The 21,393-nt window shown below is 45.7% G+C and overlaps 1 protein-coding gene across 8 annotated transcripts in view; it reads right to left on the bottom strand.

Moving 5' to 3' along the window:
- Fry (FRY microtubule binding protein) overlaps window positions 1-21,393 on the bottom strand; it is a 382,290-nt gene that overhangs the window by 64,998 nt on the left and 295,899 nt on the right. For all 8 annotated transcript variants that reach the window (XM_026785214.1, XM_026785202.1, XM_026785180.1 and 5 more), the window contains 9 exons: window positions 20,446-20,556; window positions 18,828-18,982; window positions 17,431-17,530; window positions 17,048-17,219; window positions 10,149-10,405; window positions 8,767-8,913; window positions 6,367-6,535; window positions 4,760-4,850; window positions 2,515-2,597 (listed from right to left, as the gene is read on the bottom strand). In XM_026785214.1, coding sequence (XP_026641015.1) covers window positions 2,515-2,597; window positions 4,760-4,850; window positions 6,367-6,535; window positions 8,767-8,913; window positions 10,149-10,405; window positions 17,048-17,219; window positions 17,431-17,530; window positions 18,828-18,982; window positions 20,446-20,556 — 1,285 coding nt within the window. The remainder of the gene's footprint in view (window positions 1-2,514; window positions 2,598-4,759; window positions 4,851-6,366; window positions 6,536-8,766; window positions 8,914-10,148; window positions 10,406-17,047; window positions 17,220-17,430; window positions 17,531-18,827; window positions 18,983-20,445; window positions 20,557-21,393) is intronic.

Here is a 21,393-nt window from a genome sequence, read left to right as displayed (position 1 = left end):
AAAAATACAGATTAAAAAATGTTCAATCATAATTCCCACGATAGGGAAATGCTCCCAGCCTTCCCCATTACAGAGAAATGCAGTTCTTTAAAAAAAAAATAATCTAGCTATTTATAATTTTTCTTATTTTGTGTGTATTGGTGTTTCATCTGCATCTATGGCTGTGTGAGGGTGTCAGATTTTGGAGTTATAGACAGGTGTGAGCTGCCATGTGGGTGTTGGGAATCGAACCCGGGTCCTCTGGAAGAGCAGTCAGTGCTCTTGACCACTGAGCCATCTCTCCAGACCCTGAGATGCAGTTCTTATTTCTACTTAGCTCAGAGCAAGTGCCTGTCCTCTCATCCCACATCCAACTGCCAGGCCCGAGGACAACAGCGCTAACATCGCAGGGGACCGACAGGGGCAGGTACATGTCAAGCTCTGTCCTATGTACCTTCCATCTTAAGAGTCTAATGGCGGGTATTCTCATACAAGAATATTGACATCTCAACCCAGTCAGAGAGATTTGCCTTCCGAGCACATACCTTGCATCTGGACACTTGTGTCTAGCCTTGTCTCTGTCTGTGCCTAACTTACCCTCCTCTGTCACCATGGCTCCTTATTGTCATCTTGCCTCTGTTCTCACTCTGCGCACACCCCGTGTTCCACAGAGAAGCCAGAGCCATCCCTTGGAAACTTTGCCCATGTGTCTTTCCTTGTTCAACACTCTCCAGAGGTCCCTTTACACCCAGAAGGAAGCCCACAACCCATACAGTGACCTTAGAAGTCTTTACAAGGCTACCATGTTCCTCTCCTGGCTAACAGCCTCCTAGTTCCTCACTGTTCACTCTGCCTCAGTCATGATGACTTCCTTGCTGGTCTGAGCATCGATAGACAAGACTTGGTCCAGACTCAAGAACTTCAGCTCTACTGTCTCCCCTGATTGGAATGGTCCTCTAGGCTCTCTTCTCAGTGAGGACTCAGTGCTCTGTCACACAAGAGCATAGTTGAAAGCACCACGTGCTTTTATTGTTTAAATTTTGGTTGTTCTGAGAAATCAGAAGAAATGACGTGAGGGTGTTTTTCTGAAACCCACCTGACCACAAGGTGCTGTCACGCTTTGTTTGACAGGGGTCACTAGGACGCCTTGAAGATGGCAGCAATCAAGTCAGTACCATGCTCACTCTGCCAATCCCTGCAAGGGAGGGCAATGCTCTATCCAAGTCTACAGTCTGCACCCTGAAGGTGGGCAGGGGCAGCCGTCTGAGGAATAGCCTGGCTGAGGTACAGGAGATGGGTCTCACAAGGAGACCGGTGCTGTCACCCCACGTCTGTCACACTCCGGGGCAGGTGTCAGCATACTGTTTAACCTCTGAACCCAAATTTTATTTATTTAAGAGTTTTTTGTGTTTATTTTTATTTCATTTTATGTACAGTGATGTTTTGCCTGTATCTGTGGAAGGGTGTCAGATTGCTTGGAACCATAGTTACAGAGTGTGAGCTGTCATGTGGGTGCTGGGAATTGAACCTGGGTTCTCTGTAAAAAGCAGCCAGTGCTCTTAACCATTGAGCCACCTGTCCAGCCCCTATTTATTTTTATTTATATATGTGTGCGTGCCTTCCTGAACATATGTCTTGGTACCACATGTGTGCAGTTGCCCACAGAGGCCAGAAGAAGACATCAGATCCCCTGGAAACGGAGTTACAGAGGATTATTAGCTGCTAACACGATGCTGGGAATTGAACCTACTGCTACTTCTCCAGAGGATCCAGGTTCAATTCCCAGCACCCACATGGCAGTTCACAAGGATCTGCAACTCCAGTTCCAGGGAACTGATACCCTCTTCTGCTGGCAATGCCCATAATGTAAACAATTAGAACAATTCTTTAAGAAAGTTCCACAACACAGACTCATGTCACTGAGTTTCTAGAATTTGTTTGATTCATAGACAATTTATATTTATAAATTTATAATATTTATATTGACTGTATCTACAGAAGCTGCTAAGGCCTCAAACAGAAGCTACGAGCGCATTAACCTTTCTGGTTTATTCCACTGCCCACGGCTTTAAGAAATTCCTATACAAAACCACCCCTCAGCTTAACAAGGGTTTCTGAGACTATGCCATGGGGAGCTTCAGTTGGCGATCATATCCTAGCCTGGGATTGTAGATGCACAAGACTGTAAATTCACTTCCAATACATTTCCAAAATTCAATGATTCTTTTCTTTAAAAAAGTATTTATTTATTTTTATTAAGTTTATTAAGTGTTCCCAAGGTGGCCAGAAGAGGGGTTGGATACCCGGGAGCTGGAGTTACAGGCAGTTGTGATTCACCGCGTGGTGCTGGGAACGGAGCACAGGTACTCTGTGAGAGCAACCCGTGCTCATTGCTGAGCTACCTCTCCAGCCCCAGCAATATTTTCGAAGAGCTAACTTCTTACTAGGCTTTCTCCAACTTGGCGTCACCACAGGAAGCGCGCAGGACTGGGTAAAGACCTTTCTAGACCTAACCACGAGGCCCCGGGTACTCACTTTTATCCTCATCGTAGGACCCTCCAGAGCTGTTGCTGTATCTTGACTCCAGGCGAGTGTGGGCTCGGATCACATTGCTAAACCTTCAGAAACGAAACACAGCTGTGATATGGCGACATGTCAGAATGTGCTGTTGCCCAAAAGCAGATTCTACAATTTAGTGGCCGGCTTTTTCCGTGTGTGTGTGTGTGTGTGTGTGTGTGTGTGTGTGTGTATGTGGCAGGTCGTGGGAGGGAGGGCTTAGTTATAATGTTGCTGCTTTTCTTTTATCTTCCTTCTTCCTCTTCCTCTTTCTTTAGATGGGGTCTCACTGGCCTGGCCTGGAACTCCCCATGTAGACCAGGTTGGCTTTGAACTCACAGGGATCCACCTGCTTCTGCCTCCTGAGTGCTAGGATTGTAGGTCAATGCCACCTGAGTTGGTACGTGTTTCTTACAGGACTATTACAGCCTTTATACCTGAAACATTTCCTTTTTCAGTTGGGAGGGCCAGAGGTCCCCTTCTGCATATCAGCAAAAGCCCAAACCTTGGGAGAATGGGGAAACTTTAGGATAACGTTGTAGTCGGCTGCAAAAGCTAACATCTGTTGTGGAATGAAGATGAGCATGCGGTTAAATGTCCCTGCAGGAGAGGCTCATCAGTCCGCCAAACCTGCTGAGCGGCTGAGCAAGTAAAGACGTGAAGAAGCAGAACCGCACATAGCAGCTACATGAGCAATCTGGGCCTGGGGACCAATTAAAGCTTCCTGCAAAATATTCAGAGAATTTTCAGGAAAGTGATAGTTTGGAGAAAATGTAATCCTATGATTGGAAGGACTTTTCCATCTGCCCCTCTGGCAGATTGTTCAGCTAAGGGAAAAGAGATAGGCTACACTAACGTCCCATGTACTAACGTCACATACACTAATGTCCCATACACTGATGTCACATGCACTGATGTCACATACACTGACGTCACAACACTGACATCACATGCACTGATGTCACATACACTGACGTCACAACACTGACATCACGTGCACTGACGTCACATACACTGATGTCACATACACTGATGTCACATACATTGACGCCACATGCACCATCTCATTTAATTTGCCTCTTATTTTTGACAGAAGTGTTACTCACTTTACAAATGGGGAAACTGAGGCTTAGTGAGACTAAACAACTTGTCTGGTGTCAACCTTAGGGAGGTGACAGTGCAGGGACACTGTCCATGCCATGATACTTCTGAGTGGGCATCATTTAAGACTGAGTGGGTGTCTGAGGTGACAAACACCCAAGGGCTCAGACCTGACTGACTATCAGGATATTGCAATGTGCTATTCTCTCTACTCTGAGGCAAGCTAGCCTATAAATATAGTTATGTGTATGAAAAGAAGTGAGGACCTGAGGACAATAACTCGATTATGTAAGATAAATAGGATGGAGCCTCTATAATTCTGGTGGTTTTATATGAGGAGAGAGAGAAGGAGGGAAAGAGTATGTAAATGTTCACACATGTTCCTGTTATGATGCGATGTAGCCAGTTGGCGCCTATGCCAAAGCCCACACTGTGTTGTTCAGAACACCAGCCCCTACAACTAACCAAACTTCTTTCCTTAGAGTCAGCCTGCCTCAGGCGTTTGCTACAGTAACAAAAGCCGATTGATACAATGTTCTTGCAGAGAACTTACCTCAAGGCCTTTAAGAAACCACGCAGTAATTAGGTTTGAAAGTTCCTCATGCCAAATCTCCCCTAATTCCAAATGGTTTGTGCCCACTAGCAGTACAATGCTTAAAAAAAAATTCCACAAGGATTCATTTGTTTATTTTATGCAGATGAGTGCTTGTATGTATGCATGTGCATGCGGTACCCGTGGAGGCCAGAAGAGGGCATTGGATTCCCCCAGACCCGGAGTTACAGATGGTTTGCACTATGATGTGTGTGCTGATGGCAGAATCTGGGTTCTTGAAGAGCAGCTGGTGATTTTAACCACTGAGCCATCTCTCCCGCCTCCAACCAGGGGTTTTTATGATGCCCAAGTGTAAGTGGGACTCAGCCACCAGAACAGTGTCCTCGCTGATTTTGTGAAGGATGTATCTTTAGGGATACATCAGACAGGGCTGGAAAGTCAGTCTGTGTTCCTGAGTGTAATGATGGATTTCAGTTTGTATGCACTTAGGAAACTCCACTAACGTGTGACGCCTTTGCACAGACTCCTGCTGAACGTTAGAACTGACAGTAAGCCAAATACTGCACTGACCTGTCATCAGACTCTTTGAGAATCTTGCTCTCCTCGGGGTCCGGGAAGCTGTCCTGGCCCGCAACTACGGTGTTACTGCTTGAGGTGGTTCCTGCAAAAGGAAAGGAGGCGTCAGAGATGGAGCAGAGGGGCAGCTACTTCAGGAAAGGATTCCCTGTACAACCCCATTCCTGACCGTCTTCTTGTCTTCCGTAATCTCAGACATTCTTAGAGACGTAAACAACTGTCTCTAAGTCCACAGCACTGAGTTCCAGACATCTGGTTTTCAAACCCAACTTTGTCTTCCTCATAAAAACGAGGCTATAACATTCTTAGCAGTCTCTAGCCTCAGGTCATGACCCGAGATAGAGGTGGGTCTGCTGCAGCCACACCAGAATTCCTTCTATCCCTGCCGCTTTAGACAGGGTCTTGCTACACAGCCGAGGCCGACCGCCAATTTATGGCCCACCTTCTTCAGCTTCCCCAGCACTGGGGTTACAGGCAGGCACCTCCCTAGCTTGCTCTCTTAGTGTTGCTGGGTCCAGGAATTTTTCAGCTAATGGTATAAAAGGAAAACTAGGCAGGATTCTGATTCCTAGGCTAGTGTCTTTCTGAAAAAAAACCAAACCCAACCACCTCCCTAAGAAGTAGGAGAAAGAGAGCACGAGAGAGTAGAAGCTGACTGGGCTGAAGACGGTTCAGGGTGAAGTAAGGGAAGGGAAGCTTCATGACAGTGAAGGAAGTAGTATGTGTTTTATGAAACGAACAGATACCAACTGAAGGCTATAAAACACAGTGAGAACCTGTTATTCAGAATTCACAGGATCAGGGACGTTTCTGATTTCAGATATTTTGGATTGTGGGATTTTTGGGTATGTATGATGAAACGGACTTAGTGCCCAGATGCAAATCTAAGCATGAAATTCAATTCTGTTTTATGTATCCATTGTTACACAGTGGCTAAAGGTAATTTCATATAATGTTTTTAACAATGAGAAAGTTGGGGCAGGAGAAATGACTCAGTAGTTAAGAGCACCTTCTGCTTTTGCAGAGGACCTGGGTTTGGCTCCCAGCACCCACATGGCAGCACACAACCATCTGCAATTTCAGTCCAGGATCTGATGCCCTCTTCTGGCCTCCAAGGGCACTGCATGCACATGGTGCACATACACATATGCAGACAATATGAGCAAAATAAAAATAAATAAATCTTTAAAAATGAGTAAAGTTTGTACACATTGAGCTTTTATATTGGGTTGTCATGTCAGTACTCAAAAAGTTTCAGAGTTTTGAGCACTTTGGGTTTCATGGACTAGTCTAGGCAACCCTGGGAGGAGCCTAGCAAAGGGAATCCACTAAGGTATGTAGAAAGTTCAGACCTGAGATTCCTCAGTGACTGCAGCATCCTGGTTGGGCTCTATCTAAAATGAAATAAGTTCTGTGGTAGGAATGCCACTGGGCCACTGGTTCATGATTATCCTTACCCAGTTAATCGTTAATCCAATTACAATGTGCTGAGGGTCCACCTCTTAAAGGAATACATTCCCAGGAAAAAGGACAGTGAGACCTGCTCAAACCTGTTGAGTGCACTGCGTGACAAGGTGTGTGCCCAGGAGGTCTGCCCTTACCTGAAGCAGCTGCTGAGGCTTTGCTGCTGGCTGTGAAGCGATAGAAAGGAGGATTGTCACAGTGCTGGACGATGGGGTTCACTGGCTCTGTCTGCTGCAGCTCAAAGAGCAGCTCTTCCATAGTCTGGATGGTGTTGTTCCGGCACAGGTAGATTGCCACCTTCTTAATCTTAGAAGAAGAAGACAAAAAGGAAGATGTATTTCCTGTCAGAGCTTTGGGCTGGAAACTCACTCACCTTGGAACACACTGTCATTGGGCACTGTCAGTCAGACAGCGAACCTTTGCCGTCTTTGGATGATCTCAGTGCTGGGGACAAAACCGTACCACACAGGTATAGTGGCATTTCAAATGTATTTAATAAATAAAGACTGCCTGAAGATCTGAGAGTAAAACAGTCTCACTGGTTAGCTCTACAGACCAGATCATGGTAGCACAGACCTTTAATCCCAGTAGCTACAATGACACACACCTTTAATCCTAGTAGCTATCCTAGAAATCGGGTGGTGCATGCCTTTGATCCCAGCCCTAGAGAGGAATATAAGATGGGGTGAGAGCTCTCAGATGCAGTCTCTGAGGTTCCAGGAGGCAGGATGACCATTTTCAGACTGAGGTTGAGGGAAGAGCCAGTGGCTGACTGTTTTGCTTTTTGGATCTTCAGGCTGAACCCCAATTTTCAACCCTGAGATTTTATTAATTGTGCTTTACACAGGTACCTTCTTCAGTAGCTCAATTAAAAAATTACTCTTAGGGTAAATTGAGTCAATTTAAGCTAAAAGCATTGCAAGATTTTTACTGGCAGCTACTGTATAAGGTACTTATATGTCAAAAATGATTTTCTTGTATCCACTCTGGGAAAATGACAGCTATTTTTTTTTAAACTGAAAAAATAAAATAATAAAAAAATAAAACAGTCTCCTTCTATGGTGGTTTGGATGAGAACCATAGTCTCGTATGTTTGAATATTTGATCCCCACTTGGCAGAACTGTTTAAGAGGGATTAGGAGGTGTGGTCTTGTTGGAGAAGGTGTGTCACAAGGGGTGGGCTTTCAAAAGCCCAAGCCAGGCCCAGCATCTCTTTCCTTTTCTTCCTGCTGCCTATGGATCAGGTTGTAAAGCTCTCAGCTGCTGCTCCAGCGCCATGCCTGCCTGCTTCCTGCCACCACGATCATGGACTAACCTTCTGACACTATAAGCAAACCCCCAATTAAATGCTTTCTGTTGTAAGAGTTGCCCTGGTCATGCTGTCTCTTCACAGTCATAGAACAGTAACCAGGACACCTCCTATCTCCTTTGTCACTAGAAATGGGTTTTCACTGTCTGCTAAGTCTTAGGGTTTCCCCTACCCTACCCCCAACCCCGGGATAGGGTTTCTCTGTGTAGTCCTGGCTGTCCTGAAACTATGTAGATCAGGCTGGCCTCAAACTCACAGAGATCTGTCTGCCTCTGCCTCCCGAGTGCTGGGATTAAAGGTGTGTGCCACCACCACCCAGCGAAGTTTTAGGGTTTAAAAACAACATATTAATGTGTCATATAAGTGCAAGCCCCAGTGTCTAACCCTGCAATCATATACTGAAGCATGGCTAAAGCAGCTCAGGGCAACAGGAAGGCATATGCTCACAAGAACACACAGAGAAGCCAAGTGAGTCTGTGTTAGAAACTGCTGCTATCCTCAAGTGAAAACAGAATATGCCGTAAAGATAGCTCTGCTTTGTTTTCTCTCCTATCACCTACTTTTGGAAAGAAAAATCTAGTTGGGGCTAGAGAGATGGCTCATTGTTTAAGACCACTGGCTGCTCCACGAAAGACCAGAGTTCAATTCCCAGCACTGATCTAGTGGCACACAACCATCTGTGACTCCAGTTCTAGGGGATTCAGTGCCCTCTTCTGGCCTCCATGGGTACTGCATGCATACTGTGCATATACACACATGTAGGTAAACTCTCATCCATGTAAAATAAAAATAAATAAATCATAAAAAAGAAGAAAAGAAACCCCCAGGTCTGTTGTCTTTTTATTTCATTCCAGTAATGTCAAGATGCAAACCAGAAGCATTTTTTTTTGTGTGTTAGTAATGATGTGATCTTTTGCATTCTGCCTCATTCATATTGGTGTTGTTTGTAGAGGAAGCTTTGGTAACTTTCAGAAAAATAATCCTCAATTCACCAAAGTCAGTGTCCTGTAATGTAATCCAAGGGGTGACAGGTGCCCCTGTCAGTAGCACATGAAGCCTGTGCTATGGAAAGGTAGCAATGCTTTTGTTCATCACCTGGATGAGGTCTCAGGGAATGTGCAGGATTTGAAAACCAGACCTCTGTTGTAGTGGGAGCCAAGAGTCTGGGCTACAAATGGCAGGGGGACCCCAGCAGGAAATAGCACTTGGATGCTTGGATGTCACTTACATAGGGCAGGAGGACGGTGTCACTGCTGACCCCGCACAGACTGATAAGGAACTGCAGTGTGATCCTCAGGTTGTTGCTCCATTTCTCATTGTTGGCCAGCGCATTCCAAGCGTTTTCCATTTCTGGTCCTGGAACTTCATCGCCGTACTAACACAAACAAGAGAAAAGGCAGCCCGCGTGAGCGTGTGCAGAACGGAAGTTGGTTTGAAGGTTATGACTGGTTAAAGTCATGAGGAGGGGAAAATGAACATTTGATGGAAAAATGCCATTTATGAGTGGAGAGCAATTCACAATATAGAGATCAGTTATACGAAGTACCTATAGAAGCACTTTTAAAAAAATTATAGGCCAACATGTGATCTCTCTCTCTCTCTCTCTCTCTCTCTCTCTCTCTCTCTCTCTCTCACCTCACAGTCCTCACATTCTTTAGTTACGGTCCTTGGCATCTGAATCCTGGGCTCTTTGCATAAAATACAAGAGGTCTACACCCCTAGTTCTCATCATAACCATTTTTTTTAATTAAAAATTTTTTTGAGACAGCTTTGTGTGTGTGTGTGTGTGTGTGTGTGTGTGTAAAAGCTCTGGCTGTCCTGTTGACCAGACTAGCCTTGAACCTACAGAGATCTGCCTGCCTCTACCTCCCAAGTGCTGGGATAAAAAGTGTGCACCACCACTCCGCTCCCCTTTGTGCTTTTGTCTTTTGTTTTTCAAGACAGGGTTTCTCTGGGCAGTCTTGGCTATCCTAGAACTTGCTCTGCAGATCAGACTGGCCTCGAACTCCTAGAGATTCTCCTACCTCTGCCTCCTGAGTGCTGTGATTAAAGGTGTGTGCCACTGCTTGGCTTCCATAGCTATTTTTCAAATGCACCAAACACATTATTTTCATTTTCTTGTTTTTTAAAGCAAATTATGAAGGCTGGGTTTCCCAGCTCCTCTGAGCCCACACCTGCCTACTTACACAACCATTACTAACTCACAAAATTATCAGACCACATGCACAACTAGAAAATAGGAAGAGAATCCAGGTCTTCTGTGAGAGCAGCTGAACCAGAAATGTGTCACCGTGAATACAGTATTATCTTTCTTTATTAAATACGGGGGGGGGGAGTTTATTCTGGCTATATCATGAACATCTTTTTTTAAAACAGGGTCTCAGTAGCCCAGGCTGGCCTCATCTCACTATGTAGCCAAGGATGTCCTTGACCTCTAGACTCTCCATATCTGGCCCTGTAAATATTTTTAAGTAGAGACTTTGGTGGCATTCAGTGCACCAGTGCACACCCATCGCCTCCACTCAGCTCCCCTGTCCCTTTGTTGGGTTTGAGGCAAAGGTTCTGTGAGGCCCGGGCTTCGCTACTGTGTAACCACACTATTAGCGTTACCTTGGCTGTCATGTACATGAGGTTGTTCAGGACCAGCGAAGTGGCTTCTGGAGAGCCCCAGCCGTTCCCTTTCAGTCCGTGAGAGGCGGTCACTTCTCCTTCCCGGTCCTTGACCTCCTCCTCAGGGCTGCTGGGACTTGACCCTGGGAGGAGGAGTCTGCTGTCCACCAGTTCGATGTTGTGTAGCCATGGCAACAGGTAGGTGAGCATGATCTGCCGCCCGTTTGGGTGTGTTGTGGGGAATCGCTGGCTCACCTCTGAAGAGACAGGGCGAAGGAGAGCTACAGGTTAATCTCCAAATCAAGCTCAGCAGGGACACCAATTTATTGATCCAATAGCAGTTTGCATTTACTAAAAGGACCACCATATAGCATAGCTATGCAGGACTGCAAAATCACAAAAGTAAGGGCCATCCCTGATGCCCTGTGTACAGGAAAGTGTCTTAGGGGCGGGGTGGGCTCTTGAGCATGGGCAGAGCTGAAGGCCTTGCAAATTCAAACACAGTTCGTAGAAAAGGGGTAGCGGAGTATACAGAATAAGGACCTGGGGGTCAGCGGGCCATGTGGCAAATCTCACTCCTGCCACATAATAGCCGCACAGGCGACTATGTGACTCAGACACTCCAGTGACCTCTTGGTTCGTCCATCTGTTGGTCAGGAAAATAAGAGCAATTGGTCTCACACTGCACAGCTGTTAGGGATGGAGACACCAGCAGCCTGCAGGGCAGACTCAGCACCCAGCACCAGTCTCTCTTAGCAGCACCAGCATCCTGCAGGGCAGACTCAGTGATAAATCCCTTGGCTGTTCCCAATAGAAACTTTAACTGCGTTCCCCCTTTCCCTAAACTCAAAGTCCCAATCAGATGGTGCTAAGCTGTTGGGCTTTTACATAGGTCAATGCAAATTAAGTAATTTGCAAATAATGCAAATTTACTAATTTTTCTTTTTAAAACAGTGACATTTCTTTTTATTACGCTTGTTTATTTGCTTGATTTATTTTTATGAATATGAATTATTAGCTTGCACGTATGTATGTGTGTGCATCACATGCATTACTGGTGCCCACACAGCTTACCATAGAGGTTAGAAGAAGGCATTGGAGTTGATCCTCTGCAAGAACAGTCAGTGCTTTTAACCATCTCTCCAGCCCCTCTAATTTCTGCTTACTGTGTGTGTGGGGTCTATGCCATGGTACATAGGTGGGCTGGCTGAAACTGATTCTCTCCCTCTATCACACGGGGCTCAGGAATCAAACTGGCCAGCAGACTCGGGACCTGCACCAGCTGCACCATCTGGCTGGCCCCCAGAGTATTTAACTTAGAGATCACATACTACGACACATATGCTCTGGCTAGGATGATAGACACTTGCATCTTACTGCGTCAGAACATCCACTAATCCCACTGGCTGAGTATTCGTTAGACAAGCCGCTGAATTGACAGGATGAAAATGGGCAAGACTTCTCAGGAGGGTGGTGAGCTCTAAATACACGTTTATATGAGCAACAAAAGGGACCCGTGTCTGTGGTCAATATTATATGTATGTATATATTAATATATATGTAATAAGAGGTCATACTAATGTATGAAATTCTCAAAAAAAAGATGCCACAGATATTGAGTCAACTCTCTGGGAAATACAGAAGTCAAACAAAACGTGAGGGGGTGTTGGGGTGTGTGTGCACATTTTCAGATTCTTCGGGCAGGACCCAAACAACTTGTCCAGCTGCTTCTAAGAGATTAGGTCCCCCGAAGTCTCACCACAGGGTCTGTAACAGCGCGGGAAGTTCAGGAATCCACTAGGGTCTTTCCCAAACATCATAAATCAAGAGTGGGGATGGCTTAGAGGAATGTGAATTTCATTCTCGGGGCTTTGCTGCCTGTCAGGCAAGATCTATCCCCGCTCCCCAGCTTTCAGTTGCCCCCACTTTATCAGCTCCCCTTCTCAGCTAATAAGTTGGCTTCACTCTCGCTCTTCCAAACAAGCTTGGGACTGCGACTGCTCTCATCCCAGTCAGGCCACCTCCCTCTGGAACCCACAGAGCTGCTCTCCTTGGAGGCTGGGCATTGCCCTCCTCTTGGAACCCTAGGTTTCCATGAAGAAATCTGTCCCCCAGGGAACGGCCTCCATAGCCCCGGAACACTGCTCCATTGTCCCTTCCCCGCGTTCAGACTGTGTGGTGCATGTGGAGGGCTTTTCTTCCCGTCCACGCTCCGACCTTCCATGTCCTGCCTCAAACGTTCTCTTCCTCCCTGTGTGAGGTGGCCTTCTGCGTCCAGGACTGTCTCTTCTGTGGAGGCCTGCTCCAGCATCCCAGGCCAGCTCTCCATGAACACTTTGCCCTACACTCCTGCTCTTCCTGGGGTGGCCTGTTTGTCCCAGCCATCAGTCTCCCAGGCCGCAAGCACCAGACACTTCACTTATCTGTGAACCTCTGGCTTCAGCCTCCACGTTTCTGCTTTCCCTGGGCTATTAGGTCAGACCCTTACAACACAACCATTTCCTCCTTGAGTTCCAGCCGCCCTTCCCAGCCAGTCCCTCTCTAGACTGACGTGCTCAATCACCTTCCACTCTTTCCACAGGCGTGATGGCCATCCCTCTTCCTCTTTAAACACGCAGGCTTTCTCTCTTCTCCCTCTCTTTTCCCCCTCTCTCCTTTCTCCCTTCCTTTCCTTTTTTCTTTCTTTTGTATTTCAAGTTTCTTATTTAATAACACCATGCAACAGAAACTTAACCATCCTGGCTTATTTTCTAGTACTGAAACTTAAGAGGACCCCAACCCCGGGAACAGTTACAGCACTATGTCAGCTACTACAGCCACCATTCTGTTGCTCTTAGCTTTTCTTTTTCTTTAAAAGTTTTAAAATTTAAATATATTTTATCATACTCTTCCCCATACCCAACTCCTTCCAGATCCTCTCCTCTTCCTTACTCACTTTTAAATTCTTTCTCAAAAAACAACAAACCTAACCGGGCGATGGTGGCGCACGCCTTTAATCCCAGCACTCGGGAGGCAGAGGCAGGTGGATCTCTGTGAGTTCGAGACCAACCTGGTCTACAGAGCTAGTTCCAGGACAGGCTCCAAAACCACAGAGAAACCCTGTCTCGAAAAACCAAAAAAAGAAAAAAAACAAAACAAAAAACAACAAACCAAAAGATCCAATACAACAACCTCCCAAGCCAAGAAAACAAAATAAAAGCACACTCCCCCTCAGCCCCCCCCCAAACAAAACACCAAACCATAACTAACTAAATAAAAGCACACAAATAACCCTGTGGAGTCCACTAGATGTTGCACAACTACCCCTGAGCATGTGTCTGACCTGGAGTGATAGATGTACCCAGTGTATTGGAGAAAACTGATTTCCTCTCTCAGCAGGTACAAGTGACGTTCAGTGTTAACCTTTACCCTAGTGGCTAGTTTCTATTCATTCATTCATTCATTCATTCTTTTTTTAAAAAAAAATGTAACAAAATAAAATATAATAGTATAAAACAAAATCTGTTACACTGAAGTTGGACAAGACAAACCAACAGAAGGAAAAGAAGCCAAGAGAAGGCACAAGAATCAGAAACCCACTTTGTTGGCACACTCAGGAGTCTCATAACAATAAGGGAATCTAATAGAGGAGAATTTTTCTAAGATATATACATATCTGAAGGCAATATGAAAAATAGCCAAATAATCGGGGGGACAGAGTCCCAGTTGGCCATCTCTTTCACCAAATAAAACTTTCAGTATTGGGATCAGGTTACATCTAATTGAGTTGCTGGCCAAAGGGATCCTTCGGTCAACAACCCAGGCTGTTGCCAAGACTACAGGTTGCTCTCCACAGACTGACAGCAGGGCCCCACTGCTGAAGCCAACAGCTGTACAACTCACTGAAGACGGATGTCGAGCCAGCAGCTACACAGAGCTGCCGTCCCTGCGTTCCAGCATCTTTGGTACAGAGACATACTCTACACACCAATAAAAAGAAAACAAACACCAAGCAAGCCACAACCCTTTATCCACAATGGTGTCCTGGCTGTAAGATATGCTAGGGTAATGGTGGTACAAAACGTGTAGGAGGGGAGTAACCAACCAATATCCGATTTGCTCTAGGTCCACACTCCACGAGATGGACCCCATCCCCAACACTCTTGGGTTACCAAGATCCTGACACTAGAGAGCCCAGAGACCAAGAGTAAAATCAAATAATACTGATCTAAAGAAAGAAAGGGAAAAATCGTACTGATAAAGTAACTCTTAATGATATTCGGATAGCTCATTAATGACATACTCGTAGATCAGTGGCTTACTGAACCATCCTCGGAGAAGCATTCTCCTTTGGCAAATAGGAACACACACACACACACACACACACACACACACACACACACACACACACAGCCAGACATATGCAGAGAGTGAGAGACCTTGGAAGACTCAGCCCTAAATGGGAGGGGTGTCTCCATCAAATACCTCCCCTCAGAGCTCAGGGAACCCTGTAGAGGATGAGGTGGAAAGAGTTAGGAGCCACAGTGGATGGAGGAGAACAAGGCCCTAGGTGCTTATCTCTTGTTTGAACAAACTAAGCTTGCCTGAAGATCAGAGGGTGGAGCTAGCTACTAGCTAAACATAGAGGTCTGGAGGTTTGTACAGAAAGACAGGAAGTGATACGGCTGGGCGGAGAGATGAAGTGATAGGCGGGAGGAAACAGGAACTCTCTCTTTTGGGCTGGGGAGCTGAGTAGGTAAGGTTGCAGAGTTTGACCCCTTCGTCATTTCCCCCTCTATCTGACTCGCGCTACAGCTCTCAACACGAGCAAAGCTCCCATGAACTCACAGAGGCTGAAGCGCCATGTACAGGGCCTGCGCAGTTCTGCATCAGCTCCCCGACTATAGATTGTGACTTCCAGTGTAGTGATTCTGTGGGATTCGTCAGTGGGTTGCAAAGCCCTAGCAGCTTTCTGAGATGCCACGTTCCTCACAGGCTTTGAAATGGGTCGTGAGCACATGGCCATCTCAGTTGTCACTCACTGCCCTCTGGATAACTTCCCAGTACACAGTGCTGGTCTATTCCTTTACAGCAGAGGTTCTCCACCCTCCTAATACTGTGACCCTTTAATCTCTAAATATTACTTACTTAATTGGTGATGATGTAAGCTATCAAATAGGCTTATTGTCCTCACATTGTGGCGATTCCCCAACCATAAAATTACTTCCATTGCTACTTCACAACCTAAACTTTGCTACCGTTATGAATCATAATATAAATATCTGTGTTTTCTTTTTTTTAAAATATTTATTTATTATGTATACAATATTCTGTCTGTGTGTATGCCTGAAGGCCAGAAGAGGGCGCCAGACCTCTTTACAGATGGTTGTGAGCCACCATGTGGTTGCTGGGAATTGAACTCAGGACCTTTGGAAGAGCAGGCAATGCTCTTAACCACTGAGCCATTTCTCCAGACCAATATCTGTGTTTTCTGATGATCTTAGGCAACCTGTGAAAAGGTCATTCAACCTCCAAAGGGGTCACAACCCCCAGGCTGAGAACCACTGCTCTAAACCTAGTCATGTGCTATCATCCCCTTCTCTGCGGTTTCCATCACCTGCCTGTCTGCCTGGTAACTTTCTTCACTCCAGCTGCAGCTCAGACATCAGCCTGTCAGGTCAGGCTTTCTCCGTTCTTCTGGTTCAATAAGAACCAGATACAAGCAATGCACGCGAATGTCCAACAGAGAGCTCAGCACACCTTAGGCACCCAAGAAATGCGAGCTGTTGTGATCACCAATTTCAGGGCAGTTGCGCAGAGACACATGAGTGGGAGGCGCCACCCAGCTGTGGCTGGAGAACTGCAGCGCAGAGGACAGGTCAGGGAAGGGTGGGCAGAGGCAGGGGTGGCTGAGGAGAGGTGGGGCTAAGGCACTGGGGGTGCGGTGGAAGGTGAGGTGCATTCTTTTTTTTTAAATTTTATTTATTTATTATGTATACAACATTCTGCCTCCTTGTATGCCCACAGCCAGAGGAGGGCACCAGATCTCATCACAGATGGTCGTGAGCCACCATGCGGTTGCTGGGAAACGAACTCAGGACCTCTGGAAAAGCAGCCAGTGCTCCCACCCTCTGAGCCATCTCTCCAGCCCGGTGAGGTGCATTCTGGGACAGTCTGCCTCCTGGTAAGGTGCCCCATGAACTTTGGTGGGCAGAGCACTTTTTGAGACCCGCTTCTCATAAAAGTTATTTGTGAAGATGGCTGAGGAGACATGTTTTATATGTGACATCACTGTGATAAATATAGTAAGTCTATGTGGTATCTAACATCATCACCAACTAAGTAAGTAATCTAGAGAGATTTTAAGTGTATTGTCCATATAATAGAATTTCTTTGGGATATACATACATACTATACACATAGACACACACACACATATATATATACATACATACATACTATACACATACACATGGAAATATGATTATTAACCTAAGAATCTTGAATTTGTCAGGTACATGTTTATACTTTTGCTTTACCTAATCACTTATTTTTAAACATTTAAAAATATTCTCGAGGGGGTGGAGAGAAGGCTCAGTGTTTACGCACACTGGCTGCTCTTCCAAAGGACTTGGGTTTAAGTCCCAGCACCCACAGGGCAGCTCATAACTATTTGTAACTCCAGTCCCAGAGGATCCTATGCCCTCTTCTGGCCTCCATCAGCATGACACTCACATGGTGCACAATCAGGCAAAATACCCACACACAAAATAAAAAGCTTAAAAATATTTCTCAAGTTTGCTTTCTTATGTAACTAGATTTAGTCCTTAGCACTGCTGTCTGCCACTAAAACTGCCACAGATTCCAAAAAAGGAATAGAGACTTGGTGACATACGTCACTTCTGATGGCTGCATGGTACCTGAGAAAAGGGGAAGAGTGAGCTCAGGGTACATCCGGGCCAGTTCACAGGACAGAAGGGCTAGCGACACACTGTAGAGAGGTGGCAACGGCCCATGTGTTCCATACAGAATACTGCCAGGTCTTTGCTCGGCAACTTTCTTGGAGTGCACAAAAAGCTTTGCTTCGAGGATCTGTGAGGAGGTAAGAGACAAGCCTATCTCAGGAGCGTTTGCGTTTGACCAGAATTGGTGCCACCATGACAAGGACAGAGTCAGCTAACTGCTGTGCCTGGAGAGCACCGGGTGGGTGCTTCCTTGCTCTTCAGACAGCACACACAGAAACGAATAAACACATTCTGAGCTAAGGATGGAACTGTGGCACAGGGGTGAACATGATACATGCCTGCATGAGCTGCATGGAGACTTCGTAAATCTCTCTGTTGGTGTCAGAGGCCTTGAAGAGAACAAGGTTCAGCAGGGTCACTATGTCGAAGGGATAGTTCCTGGGGAAACAGTAAAACACACGGCATAGCTATAAGACAGCTTGGCTGGTAAGCTGGATAGATCTTCTCCTCTCAAAAGTCTAGAGTGGCGCACGCCTTTCATCCCAGGACTTGGGAAGCAGAGGCAGGTGGATCTCTGTGAGTTCGAGGCCAGCCTAGTCTGCAGAGTGAGTTCCAGGACAGCCAGAGCTGTTACACAGAGAAACTCTATCTCGGAAAACAACAACAACAACAACAACAAAGTCTAGGGTGATGCATTGACCTGAGTCCTTGGGACTGACACTGCCTGTCTTTTTTGGAAAGAATCATGTATTTATTTATGTATTATTCCGTGTATCTGACACTGCCCTGTCTTTTTTGGAAATAATCATTATTTATGTATTATTCCGTGTATCTGAGTGCACGTATGTGCATCATATTCACGCAGGTGCCCGAGGAGCTCGGAAGCATGGATCACCAGGAGCCGGAGATGCAGAAGGTTGTGACCTCAATGATGTGGGTGCTGTGTGCTGAACTCTGGTTGTCCGCAACAGCAGTTCCTGCTCTTAACTCTGGAGGCATCATTCCAGTCCTTACGTGAAGATTTTTGTGTTCTGTAGTCTCTCCACTTTCCTAAGTCATAAGCTTTCTCTTGGGAGAGTTTGTATATAAGCCGGGGAGTTTAATCTAGCTATGACATTATTACACCTATTGTAGGGCCAAACAGCTTCATGAATTCACCTGTTATATAATAAGGATGGTGGTTTTAGAAGCATAATCTTTGGGTTGGGGTGTGCCTCAGTGGTGAAGGGCAGTTTTAGCATGAGACCCGGGGTGCAAATCAGGACATTTTCAAATAAATGTAATATTCAGACTCTAAGGACCTACTCCTCCTTCCCGTGTTCTTTCTGAAGTTTTGAGTAGAAGGGATTTAAACAGTACTGTTTCCTGGGTTTGATCTGGTGGGCAGCTGGCTCTCGGGCTCACAGTTAACACGATCAGGATACTTGTATACGTGCCTTTAATTCCTTTGTGATATCATCTTTATTCTTTTCAAATTCTAATCTCATGCTTTACTGTGACTGTCTGGACACTTCCAAGGAGAGACATTGTGAGAACTATCTCCGGGTCAAACAGAATTAGCAATAGTGTGGAAATTTAGAGCAGGTGGGTTGTCTGTGAAGGACCCAGAAGCCATCCTGGGCTCTCCTAGGATTCCCTCTAAAGAGTGAATCACCCAACAGGCCGCTGTTCCTCACATCCTGGTGAGCAAGCATCACCACGACTGCCACTAACCACTAATCAGGAGAACTCATACCTGTTTCCACACACAGTCGCTATGGCTTTGAAGCAGCCGGACGCAAGCTGGTAGGAGCCTGTGTAACACCGGTCGATGGCCCAATTAAAAAGGTTTATTTGGTCAGGATTAAGTTCCAGAAGCAAGATGACAACTTCACAGCCAAGCTGATGAACCTGGGGACACAGAACAAATCAGTTCTTCCTAGTTCATGAGAAAATATTCTAGCGAAATACATGTGATGGAATGTAGTTCATATCAGTGGACAGAAAGCAAAGGGAGAGCACTGGCTTGGGTTGAACTTGATACCACACACTCTTCCTTAAGGGGGGTCAATGGAGTGATGCCTACAGGGACACAGATTCCCCCGGACTCTGAGGAGGTAACACAGCCTGCCATGACGGAGGTTCCGTTCCCCTCAGAAAATAATGCTGCCTGCCTCTTTCTGAAGTCATCCACTCTTGGCAGTTGCGATGAGGTCAAAATGGAAGGGCCTGGCTTCTGTATTTGTTATATCAGTAGTGCGAGTGTGAAATGCCCCACAGACTCGTGTCTTGAATGCCTGATGCCCAGCTGAGGTCTGTCTTGGCTATGGAGTTTTTAGGAGGTGGGGCCTGGGAGGCAGAAGTGTCTCCAGGGGTGGGTCTCTGTCTAGCTCTCTCTGCCTGCTTCCAGGCCAACATCGCATGGACAGTCTTAGTGCTCTACCCCCGCAGGGTCACTCTAATGGCCATGCCCTCCATACTAGGATGGACTACGATCAGTTTTTCCTCCTTTCAATAGTTTCTGTTAGGTATTTTGTCAGTGGAACGGAAGTTACTAATGCAATGTTCATTATTATCAAAAATTTCCCCTAGTTAATTTTTTTTGTCCTATTTTTTTTTCTGACTTGGTTATTTCTTTTACTATCTTCTTATGATAAACGGGTCACAGATGATGAGTCCTTTTCCCTCCAATACACACTTATATTTTTAATGCATTTCCTTTTAAGTAAGGCTTTCTGTGCAAATCATTAATTTAATATTTCCATTATGCTTCACTTAATGTTGATTTCCATTTAGCATTGTTATTTGCTCTACTGGCTATCTGGAAGCATATATATATATATTTCTAAAAGATTAATTTTTAACTATATGCACGCATGCGCATGTGTGTGTGTGTGCACGCATGTGTACGCATGTGTGTAAGTCTGTCTCTGTGTGTGTGTGTGTATGCATCTGAGGGATGGAGGAGGCCGGAAGAGGGTACCAATTTCCATGGAGCAGGCATCCCAGGTGCTGGTGAACTGTCCAGCGTGGGTGGTGGGAACTTGGTTCAGGTCCTCTGCAGGAGCAGCCAGCATGCTCCATTGTCGAGCCTTATCTCTCCAGCTCCCAGGGAAGAATATTTTAATTATATTTAATTACTCATTACTAGTTTAATGATACTGAGAATAAAGGATGTATTTTGTATTAAAATATGCAGGCTGTTACGAGACTCCACGTTATGATTCAGTTTGTGGTCAGTTTGGGTAAATGACGCCGTCCTTTGGGGCCTGGCACATCACAGCACAGTGCGCCTAAGTACATATCTGAACGGGAGTAGCCGTGGGGGAAAGGTAGGGCAGAGAAAAGCAAGGGATTTCCGACTCAATACTTACTCGTAAATCTTGACAAGCCAGGATATTGTCAAGCCACTTATACAGGTAGCCATCCGGGGAGAGGCCGACATTGTCAAAAACAGGGCCGCAGCACAGCACGGCCGACATTGCCTGGAATTAGAAACGGTGGAACCTGGAGATGGAGCCTGGAGCAGCAGTAAAGCCAGGATCCCTCTGACCTTAAAAATCACCATGGGCAAATCTGGGTGCGGCCTTTATTCTATCTTAGAAACAGTCTCACTAGATAGCCCGGGTTAGCCTTGAACATGCAACCCTCTTGCCTCAGCTGCCTGAACGCTGGGACCACAGGCATGCACCGTCATTGCTCGGCTTCATGGCGGTTCTTTAGTGACAGTTATTCCTCCGGGATTTTGAAAGCATGCTTTAGTAGAGTCAATAAAAATCTCCCCACCAGATTTCAGTTTTAAAAATAAAAGTTAAAAATTTATAGTTTCTTGGACATCTACATCGGTGATTATAATGCGTATTTATAAAGAAAGAATAAAACAAAATGGTTATTTTATAATAATTCAAATTAAATTCTTTCAGTTGTTCCAAGTGAGCAAATTCTGCTTCTAAGGTAAATCTAGCTGTCTGCATTTTCCATAGCACAAAAATACTTGTGACCCTTGATCAAAAGTTAAATGCAATTAAGAATGTAAACTTGAGGTCTTTTGGGTGGGGGAGTGGGTGGTAGGGGATGGGGAGAGAGTAAGAAAAGGAGATTTTGACTAACCTGTGCTTGGCAGGTGTAAGTGACCATCAGGGCAACCATTTGAAGGCACCCATGAGTTGCACATAGCATCAACTTATGGTGTAGATGTCACCTGACACAGTTACAACGACACCTGATACAGTTACAATGACACCTGACACAGTTAACAATGACACCTGACACAGATACAACGACACCTGACACAGTTACAATGACACCTGACACAGTTACAA

This window comes from Microtus ochrogaster, chromosome 2 (genome assembly GCF_000317375.1).
Source record: "Microtus ochrogaster isolate Prairie Vole_2 chromosome 2, MicOch1.0, whole genome shotgun sequence".
NCBI classification, from domain to species: domain Eukaryota; kingdom Metazoa; phylum Chordata; class Mammalia; order Rodentia; family Cricetidae; genus Microtus; species Microtus ochrogaster.
Note: the sequence above shows the minus strand (reverse complement) of the source record. Positions and strands in the feature narration are given on the sequence as shown.